This window comes from Diabrotica virgifera, chromosome 2, assembly GCF_917563875.1.
Source record: "Diabrotica virgifera virgifera chromosome 2, PGI_DIABVI_V3a".
NCBI lineage: Eukaryota > Metazoa > Arthropoda > Insecta > Coleoptera > Chrysomelidae > Diabrotica > Diabrotica virgifera.
This window is the reverse complement of record NC_065444.1, coordinates 115,180,730-115,192,024: the sequence shown is the minus strand read 5'-3', so window position 1 is coordinate 115,192,024 and position 11,295 is coordinate 115,180,730. Positions and strand designations below refer to the sequence as shown.

General features: G+C 36.0%; 1 protein-coding gene across 1 annotated transcript; it reads left to right on the top strand.

Annotated features, from left to right (window-relative positions):
* The first annotated feature begins 5,222 nt into the window (after window positions 1-5,222).
* On the top strand, window positions 5,223-10,673 carry LOC126880779 (uncharacterized). The gene is made up of 3 exons (XM_050644834.1): window positions 5,223-5,652; window positions 7,234-9,292; window positions 10,661-10,673. Exons 1-3 carry the CDS (start codon window positions 5,223-5,225, stop codon window positions 10,671-10,673), a joined length of 2,502 nt encoding a protein of 833 aa, XP_050500791.1.
* Window positions 10,674-11,295: the final 622 nt, after the last annotated feature.

The following is an 11,295-nucleotide window of genomic DNA, read 5'->3' as shown; positions in this document are numbered from 1 at the left end:
CAATGTCCAAATTGTCCAATTTTTGTAGTGCGTTAATTTTGATGCTTAGTGTACATTATTTAAGCCTCTATATTTGTTGACTGTGGACATAACGACAATAACAAAAAATTGGCGGCTGTGAACACTTTCTAACAAATTTAATCTAATGTAAATTTCTCTTTTGTTAACGAGTTCCGGAGGGGAAATCGAAACTTCGGGTATCTTTTAGGTAAAATATGTAATTGTCATTACAAAATAAATGTGGCTAATCCCTTGTAACATTACATATAGTTCTTAGGCCCCCATATAAAATTATTATTTATGACCACACCGTTGAAACTTTTTGTACTTGTTATTTGGGTGGAGTCGGACAAATTTCGAGCTTAGCGCATCATGGCAGTGGGGCGTTTGTCTGTTAAGCGGTCACGAAGTTGTCAATTTTATGCAAGAAAAAAATTTATAACCACATTGGTCATTTTATTTTAATCAATGGTTTTTATCATATAAACAGCGAAAATAATTTTGTCGGACAAAAATATTGAGGCATACGACGCGTCGGACACGCTAAATATGTCAAATTTATGAAAATAATAAATTTATTACCACATTGCTAATTTTATCAGAATATACCATAAAACATTTTACAATAATGTGGTAACCTTGTCGGACAATTTTCACGGGGCATATGCGCAGTCGGACGCGCCGAAGATGTCAATTTCCTGAGATTTTTTTATTTATTACCACAGATGTCATTTTTCTTTTGTTCTGTTCTTTTACATGTGTAATGCATATTGGATCACTTGTCGGACAAAAATAATGGGGCGTTTTGGAGATACAGGGTATCAAAATTAAACTTTTTTTTTATTTATTATTGAATATTTCCTGACAGGTATGAGATAACAACATGAAATTTGGTATGTGCGGGTTTTTTGAGTCGAGGAAACTAAATTCCCTACCAAAAATTATGCATTGCCCAGAGGGCGCCACATACGCCTTTCAGCACTTATTTATTACGTTCAATTTTTTTATCCCTCACTCTGTATAATTTTGACAATAAAATTTTTATTTTCCTATTAGTTTTACTTAAAAAAGGTATACTTCTTTCATCTCCCTAAACTCAACCGTTTTCGAGATAAACGCATTTTAAATCTGCGATACACCATCATTTTTAGCATAATATTATACTAAACTAGTAACTACAATGATATTATACTAAAAATGTTGGTGTATCGCAGATTTAAAATGCATTTATCTCGAAAACGGTTGAGTTTAGGGAGATCAAAGAAGTATGCCTTTTTTAAGTAAAACTAATAGGAAAATAAAAATTTTAATGTCAAAATTATACAGAGTGAGGTATAAAAAAAATTGAACGTAATAAATGAGTGCTGAAAGGCGTATGTGGCGCCCTCTGGGCAATACATAATTTTTGGTAGGGAATTTAGTTTTCTCGATCCAAAAACCCCCACATACCAAATTTCATGTTGTTATCTCATACCGGTCAGGAAATATTCAATAATAAATAAAAAAAAGTTTAACTTTGACATCCTGTATCTCGGTTATTATAAACTTTGTACTAAGATAAGTTTAAATCTAAGCTAACTAACTAAGCTTAAATCGGTCTATTTTTACCTCAGGAACCTGACGTTAAGCTATGGCTCATTATTTACCAAATTTTACCTGTATATAAATTAAATGAAATTGAATGTGTTGTTTCTCGATTCCACGTTAAGATATATATGGTCGCCTTTCTATGATTATCTCTCAAATGATCTAGTGTCCATCGAATGTACACTAGAGTTTTTTTTCTATTCGAAATAGAATAAAAAATTATTTTAATGGCCGGTAAATTAACTCGTATTGCTCTATTTTTAAATAAATCTATCTTAATTTAGCGTCGCAACCACTACAACTACATAAACCATTTCGGCGATAATGGTCAAATGGATTATACTTTTGGAACTAGATACCTTCTAATCGGTATTACCGATTTTGATCACTAAATATGAGTTTGAAACGTATTGAGAAGTAGTGTCTGATGCATCCAAGGTCAAGTAGGATAACTGAAGGTATTATAGGACTATTGAGCTTGAAAAACCGGTTTTCCTATAGGAAATAGATTTGATCACACTTATGAAGGCTATAACTTAAAAATTCGAATTTTCCCAAATAGAGGTATACACCGATAGACGCATCTGGAGTCCTCCTTAGTTGTTGGCGCAATTTGTAGGTTGAAATTTTGAGTAATTGTCTAATAACCAAAATTTTCAAAATTTAGTTTTTCGGTTTTTCAGCTGTACTGACCCGTGTGTATCTCTGATCCTAACCACTTAAGCACTATTTGAAAGCTTAATCAACGCTATTAATCTGGTGTACTTTCGGTTTTCCTGTCTCTCCTTGAACCTAAGATATATACCCCCAAAAAATATGCCGTTTTGTACCTACCAAGTCCTATAGCTGGCTAATGGGTGGTCGAAAGTCACAAGCTATACCGGTTCTGAATCCGCCCTGACCCCCTCTTAAAACATAGAAAAGAATTTCAGATCGGTATAACTTTTCCACAAACATACACACAAACATACAAAACATTTTCCCCTTTTTAAATAGAAATTGAATAAAATTTCTGAGATCGGTAACTTTTGAATGGTATATACAATTTTCAAAATGGCAATGGGATAAGACAGGGAGATTCCCTGAGTCCTCTGTTGTTCAACCTGATCATGGACGAAATAATAAAAAAAGTAAGAACAAAAAAAGGATACCAAATGGGAGAAAAACCACTTAAAGTAATCTGCTATGCAGACGACGCAATACTAATCTCTCAAAGTAAAGATGATTTACAACGTATGCTGCACGAATTTAATATAACCGCTAGAAAATTTAACATTTTAATTTCCCCAAAAAAGACTAAATGCATGGATACAACAGTAGATCTAATAAGGTGTAAATTAGAGCTGGAGGGTCAAATAATAGAACAAGTCATGGAGTTTAAATATCTAGGCATCACACTATGCAACTACGGAAAGCTCGAAACAAAAGTGGAAGATCAGGTGAATAAAGCAAACAGAGCCGCAGGTTGCCTGAATAAAATAATATGGAGAAATAAAAACATCAGAAAAGAAGTGAAAGGCAGAATTTACAAAAGAGTTATCAGACCAATAATGACATACGCGGCAGAAACACAACCTGATACAGAAAGGACAAAAAAAGCTATAGAAACAGCAGAGATGAAAACATTGCGAAAAATCAATGGTAAGACGCTGTGGGATAGAGCTAGAAGTGTAGATATATGAAGGGGATGCAAGGTGGACAACATTAATAACTGGATGAAAAGCAGAAGAGTAGAAATGGAACGACCATATAAGCCGAATGGCAACAAATAGTGTAGTAAGAACGGACAGAGACGGTTCCCCAATATGAAGACGATCAGTGGGAAGACCACGAAAAAGATTGAATGACAACTTACTGGAGGCACGTTGAAAAACAGACAGAGTAATGTCTATATAAAAAGAAGAAGAAGAAGAGAAGAATTTTCAAAATTAAACATGCGTTGGAAAGGTAATTTTCAGTACTATAAGAAGCCGTAAAATCGGACTTTTTCGAAATTTTTGGGAGTTTTGGGTACGAGAACGAAAAACAGACCCTAAATGGGAATGGCCGTAACATCCACACCCTTGTACCAAAATGGATGGTTGACATATTTCTCCTTTCCTATATTTTAAGATTGGATTTGGCCCAATTTTTTCAATTCAGTCACATTTAAAAAATCGAAAATTTCTTGTATAATATAGTGTCGCATGTACGGGAACAGCCGTTCTCTGGGATATAAAAAAATAATAAGCAACAAGGAGACCAAAGCGAACTATAAACAATTTTTCTCGGTTAGATCTACATAGATCAAACTGAAAATTTGTAGAAATACTCCTTATAATGTTTATAAGGACGTAACGTAGAGAACATTGCAAAATTTTAGAAAAATTTTCCAAAATTTTCACTCTTGTCGGAAAATCTTTTTGGAAAATTTTGGGTACAACTCACCGTCATGCCCTTTTAAGTGTTGTACATAGCGTATGTACTAATTTATAGCTAAATCGATTCAAAAGAAACCGAGAAACACTGTTTTAATTTTTTTTTTGATAATACCTCCTCCTCGATAGCCTAAAAGACTTAAGCTTTCTGTTCGTTTGCCCCAACATTTTTGTCAGACAATTAGATTTTTTGTTCAAGAATATAATTACTTGTAACTTACTGCCTGTTAAAATACAAATTTTAACCAGCGTCCAAAATAATAATTTCAGACGCTCCCTCGTAAAATAACCCCTAAGTGAACCGCAGACTCTAGCGGCGTATATAAGTATTATTTTTTCTGGCGCGAAGCGTTCCTCCCTTCCCGAAAAAGACTTAACCACGTTGCATCGATCACTTTCTTCTTCAATCTCGAGGAGTGAATAACTAAAAACACTTCTCATTAACGGGTCCGCGTCATCCACGTGAAAAATTTACCGCCAAAAAAATTCTACCGGCTTTACTGAGCCAAAAGTGCGTAAAATAGTGCGCGTATCTATGTGTTTATAAAACAGTTTTTCGCAAACCGTATGTAGGTTACCTCAAACAGCTACACAAGGATACCTATCTGGCCAGATAAGAAAAAACAACCAGAAGCAACCACAGCGCAGGGTGAGTTTGTTTATTTCTACCAATAACTATCTTTGAACGCCTATAAACTAAGTCGAGATCAACGAATCTTTTTAGTGTAAAAAAAAAGGGTGCGCGCGTCTAAACTAATATTATATATTTTGAGCCAGCGCCTGGAAATACTTTTCCGAGAATAATTTAATTAATCTCTCGAAATATTTATGTAGTATTTTTCTTCATAAGTATCTAGTGGTCCTTCGTTACTAGCCGGATAATTAGCCATTTCTAATTTGCGTAAAAAAGAAAAAATTCTTGTATTCATTTGCAAAATCTCGCCGCGCGCCATCTTATAACGGTATTTTCGTTTTCGATTCTTTCTCTACGACTTGACGGAATATTCCATCGGTCGCGGTGGTACTACGAAGAAACCACCTACGTCACAACACGTACAAATCACTTTGCTCTAACAACGCTAAAGAATTTTCCACTGACATACGGGGGTGCGTTTGATAATATTTACACATTTTTACAAAAAAAAGACTCTTTAATATCTTAAATAATTCTTTTATTAAACATTTATTATCGATTACCAATTAAAATAAATTATCACAATGGAACAGGGACAAATTAACAAATTAACGAGGTCCAAAACTGCCAGTAAATTAGATTTAACTAGATTATGTAGTAGTGTAGAAACTGACTTAGCTTCTCTAACTAAATATATGATTAAGGAAATACTTTGTCAACTCAGAGATGCTTTTCGTACCTATAATGACGCAACTAATCTTCTCGCTGCAGAGCTAGCTACTACTGAAGACGTAGATCCGATAGTAAAAAAATATTATAAATGCATTTCTTTACTTGAGGAAAAACTCGAAAGCCTCCTAACTCCACCTACAAGTTCTACAACATCTGAAATATCTAGTGTCCCAAATCCCAATGTCCCGTCTCCTTCTACTCAAATTACTCAAAATGCCACCACCAAACAGAGAACTGTCAAGCTCCCGGAACTTCGTATCAATAATTTTTCCGGAAAATTAAGTGAGTTTCAATTCTTCTACCAAACCTTTCTCAGCATCATTGATCAAGATGAAACCCTCACTAACATCGAAAAATTTATTTACTTAAGAAATCTACTCAGGGACGATGCTTACCGCTTAATAGAAAATATTCCATTGATTGAGACTAATTATACCATCGCCTTAGATACCCTGAAAGCTCGATATACTAATGATCGCATTCTTATTAGAGATCTAATTTCAGGCATTGTTGAAGCTAAACCCTTGAACAATCATGCCAATTCCTCCCAGTTAAGAGAATTTCATATTTCTGTTTCAAATAGCTACAAGGCTTTGCTTAATCTCAATAAGACATCCGATGAATTATTAAATTTAATCCTAATTCACATTACTTCACAGAAGCTTGACCAAGCCACATTGCGTTCAATGGAATTTGCCCCTGATGCTGACAAGGTCATAGAGTTTTCAAAGTTTCTAGCAAATATAAATATCAGAGCCAACCATTTGGAAAATCTGCAATCTTCTTCTTCGTCCAAGTCCCAAAATAATTACAAATCACAAACTTCCAAGGAAGTAAGACATTCATATCACACCACTAATAACCAACACGACAACCAACAAACGAACTCCTTCAATAATTCTAAGTCTAGACTATGCCCCTACTGTAAAGGTAACCATTCCATCTACATCTGTAGGGATTTCAAAGAACTCACACCACGAGCCAAGAGCATGTTCGTCAAACAACATGATCTCTGTTATAACTGCCTTGGTTCAAGTCATTCCGTTCCAAAATGTCTAAGTAAGACAACTTGTTCCCACTGCGGTGGCAAGCACCATAGCTATTTACATTTTGATATGAGAAAAAATTCTTCTTCTCCCCAACGTGATCCAATAAATCCAAACACGTACAATGAACTAACTAATTCAAATAATAGACCTTCTTCTTCACAAAATCAGGATAGGGACAACACGCACCCATCTCAATCTTCTATGTCACACGTGTTGTCAGCTAATACGGTCAACACACCTGTTGTCCTTCTAAGTACCATACAGGTATACCTCCTTGCCCCCAGTGGGAAAAGAATTTATGTAAAGGCGCTTCTCGATCAAGCAAGTCAAGTTACATTTGTTACACAAAATCTTATTAATCAGCTAAGCACTCCCACCTTTAACAAGCAGTTACAGATCACCGGAGTAAATCAAACTGTCTCGGTTTCCAAATCAACGGCTAATCTGACTATCTATTCTTCCACAAATGATTCAAGGTTGGACATTTCTTGTTCCATTCTACCTAAAATTACAAACTGTCTGCCACAATTGCCAATTATTGCCAACAAACTAAAAATTCCACAAGAAATGGAACTTGCTGACTCTCAATTCCATATCACTTCAGACATTGATATTTTACTCGGTGCTGATTACTATGGAGATATTATACTAGGTCAAATTATTCGTTTAGGTACTGGTCTACCAATTCTGCAGAACACTATATTCGGTTTTATCATCTCTGGCCGCATTCCTGAAAATTGTATAAAAAGCAAGCATGGTACCTCTCAATATGTAAATAATTTGGTTACATGTACGACACTGTCTTCTACTCCAGAATCACCTGAATCTCAAACCACTGATGAAAATCTCTCTCAGATTGTTCAAAAATTCTGGGAATCCGAAGAAGTCAACCCTCCTATTTCTGAATCTGTTGAAAATCATCCATCTGAATTACTTTTTCTGAAAACTGTTAAGATTTTGCCTTCAGGTCGATATCAAGTTAATCTAAACTTAAAACACTCTGTTGATGACCTACACATGGGAAATTCCTTTATCACAGCTAAAAAACGATTCTTTTATTTGGAGAAAAAATTGCATTCAGACCCTGTCCTGTTGCAAAGCTATTCTAAAATTATTCAAGATTACCATTCTCAAGGTTTAGTCTCAGACGTTCCTCTTCAAGTAAGAAATTTTGACGGAAAATTCAATTATTTTCTGCCTCACTTTCCTATAATAAAAACAAGCTCCACCACTCCCGTGAGAATTGTCTTTGATCCCAACAACAAGTCCACATCAGGTATTTGTTTAAATCAGGTTCTAGATAAAGGCTTCACGGTGCAACCAGAACTTTTTGATATCTTAATCACTTTTCGCCACTACAAGTATATACTAGCAGCTGACATTAAGCATATGTTTCTGCAAATTTCCATAAATGAACAAGAAACTTTCCTTCTCAACTTTCTATGGAGGGATAAACAGGATGACAAACTTCAGTGTTTTCGTTTCAACCGATTACCCTTTGGTTTATCCTCGTCCCCTTTCTTAGCCACTCGTGTATTAAAACACATTGCTGATACTCATGCAATTTCACACCCATCTGCGGCAAAAACCTTGCTCAACTCTACCTATATGGACGATGTACTATCTGGTGGTAACAATTTAGAAGAAATTGAGACTCTCCACTTTCAGTTAAGTTCCTTGTTGAGTAAGCACGGCTTTCAGCTCCATAAACTAAGCTCGAACCATCCAGAATTTCTTAAAAAACATAAGTTGATTCCAACTCCAGAAATTAAGTTAAGCCTGGCTGGTTCCTCAGACAAGATATTAGGTATTATTTGGTCACCTGATCAGGATACTTTTTCATTCAAGCCTCCTGTATGCGAGGTAACATCGCCAATTACTAAGAGAAAAATTCTTAGTTATGTCTCTCGTTTATTCGACCCTTTAGGGCTTCTTTCACCAACTCTTGTATATTCAAAACTTCTGTTGCAAAGGATTTGGTCATTGTCACTAGATTGGGACACCCCCATTACCAATGATAAAATTCTTTCTGATTGGCAATCTCTTCTAACGAAATTCCAATCCATAAATCTAACAAAATTTCCTAGATGCTTAGTCCTAGATAAAAAGGTTATCTTAACTCAGCTTATTACCTTCTGTGATGCTTCTCAGGACATCTACGCTGCCTGCGTGTATCTCCGAGTCACTTATGACGACTCTACCGTCTCGGTGAGACTTGTCACATCCAAGACAAAAATCGCTCCCCTAAAAAACAAACTAACTATCCCAAGATTAGAGCTGTCCGCCATTCTATTAGGAATCCAGTTAACTCACCGCTCACAAGGTATCTTACAGAAAGATTTAAAAATTTCTGAAACTCATCTCTTCTCGGACAGTACAATAGCCCTGACCTGGGTAACTACATCTAAGTTTCTCTACAATCAGTTTGTACAGTCTCGAGTCATAAAGATACGTTCCCTCAGTGAATCTTATCAATTTCACCACGTTGAGTCGAAACAAAATCCAGCGGATCTGCCCTCCAGAGCAAAATCTATTTGTTCTAATGCTGAACTTACTGATCTGTGGCTTCATGGTCCGAAATTTCTAATTAAACCGGAAATCGATTACTCACTATTTCAGATTAAAAAATGGAATGGGGAATTACCTGAATTAAGAAAAAATCAAGTTTCCTTAAATGTCACTGTTACTGCTCAGTCAAATGACACCTTGGATGATTTATTTAATCGTTGTTCATCTTTCACAAAAATTCAAAGATCCCTAGCCTATGTTCTTAGATTTGTTTCCAATCTTAAAGCAAAATCAAATCACACTGCTATAGATACTGATGTACTTTCCGTGGAGGAAATTGAATTTTCTACTTGCCTTGTTCTCAAGTATATTCAATCCATTTCTTTCACTAAGGAGATTCATGAATTGTCCAAACGGCTGTCTGTCTCCAATAAAGCCATCAGAGCCCTGAATCCCTTTATCGATGAAAATGATAAACTGTTACGAGTAGGTGGCAGGTTACGTTTCGCTTCCATAAGCTATTCACAAAAGCATCCAATTCTCCTTCCTTCTAAGAATCGTATTATTGCTCTGATGATTGAACAGCAACACAAAAAGCTGTGCCACGCAGGCGCACAAACCACTTTATCTCATATACGATTGAAATACTGGCCCCTTGATGGTCTTCGACAAACCAAGAAAGTCATTCATAATTGCATCAATTGTTTTAGATTCATGACTCCTAATTATTTTCAACAAATGGCAGATGTTCATCCAGATCGTGTCTTATCTAGCCGACCTTTCGAAAGAGTCTCCATTGACTATGGTGGATTTTTTCTTGTCAAAGCCTCGCCTTTAAAAAATGCTAAACTCTATAAAGTATATATTGCTTTTTTCATTTGTATGACCACCAAATGTGTTCATTTAGAACTGGTCACTGGACTGTCTGCTGATGCATTTCTTCTTACCCTCAAGAGGTTTATCGCTAGAAGGTCAACTCCCAGCATCATTTGGTCAGACAACGCGACCAACTTCTACGGTGGTCGTAATCAATTAAAACAACTTCATGAATTTTTTCTAAATCAGGATAATACTCGTCAAATTCAAGACTTCTGTACCCAGAATTTTATTAAATTTAAGTTTGGCGTTCCTCGTAATCCCTCTCAATTCGGACTACATGAAGTTGGCATCAAGAGTGCTAAGTACCATTTATATAGGTTGATTGGGAATTCCCACTTTACTTTTGAGATATTCTATACAATTCTCTGTCAAGTTGAAGCTATCCTTAATTCTAGACCTATTACCAAACTCTCTAATGACGTCAATGACCTAACAGCTTTGACCCCAGGTCATTTCTTAGTAGGACAGAGCTTGACTGCACCTCCTGAGCCTACACTTTCTGATATACCTCAAAACCGTCTCACTATTTATCAACAAGTGAGCCGGATCCAACAGAATTTTTGGCAACGGTGGAAAGTGGATTACTTGAATCTTCTCCAACACCGACCAAAATGGACGGTACCTACCAATCCTGTACAAGTAGGTGATATTGTCTTATTAAAAGACGACAATACACCTCCTCTACTTTGGCCATTGGCAAAAGTGACCGAGGTACTCCCTGGTAGGGACAATCTCATTCGCACAGTCAGGGTTCATTCCTCCAACGGCGACTACTTGCGAGCTATTAGAAAGATTGCAGTATTACCATGCAATTACTAGTTCAGTAATTTTTATTTAATTTTTTGTCTTTCTAGGTTAGTCATTTAGGTAAACTCATTAATTTTTATTGATTTTCAATCGTTTATGCGTTAGATACTAATTATAATAAATATGTTACTTAGCTAAAAAAAAAAAAAATCACTAGTTGTTACGAGGGTATCTCAGAATGTTTCAATTTTTATATTTCACTTTCTATATTATTAACACTACTACATAACCAGAGGCGTACTCGCTCATGGCGCCCCCCGGCAATATGTTAAAATACAAATTTTAACCAGCGTCCAAAATAATAATTTCAGACGCTCCCTCGTAAAATAACCCCTAAGTGAACCGCAGACTCTAGCGGCGTATATAAGTATTATTTTTTCTGGCGCGAAGCGTTCCTCCCTTCCCGAAAAAGACTTAACCACGTTGCATCGATCACTTTCTTCTTCAATCTCGAGGAGTGAATAACTAAAAACACTTCTCATTAACGGGTCCGCGTCATCCACGTGAAAAATTTACCGCCAAAAAAATTCTACCGGCTTTACTGAGCCAAAAGTGCGTAAAATAGTGCGCGTATCTATGTGTTTATAAAACAGTTTTTCGCAAACCGTATGTAGGTTACCTCAAACAGCTACACAAGGATACCTATCTGGCCAGATAAGAAAAAACAACCAGAAGCAACCAC

Excerpts from the sequence above, each read along its gene's own strand:
- LOC126880779 (XM_050644834.1), top strand. The coding sequence starts at position 5,223 with ATGGAACAGGGACAAATTAACAAATTAACGAGGTCCAAAACTGCCAGT. Across the intron at positions 5,653-7,233 it reads TAATTTTTCCGGAAAATTAA|AATCACCTGAATCTCAAACC; the intron begins GTGAGTTTCAAT and ends CTTCTACTCCAG.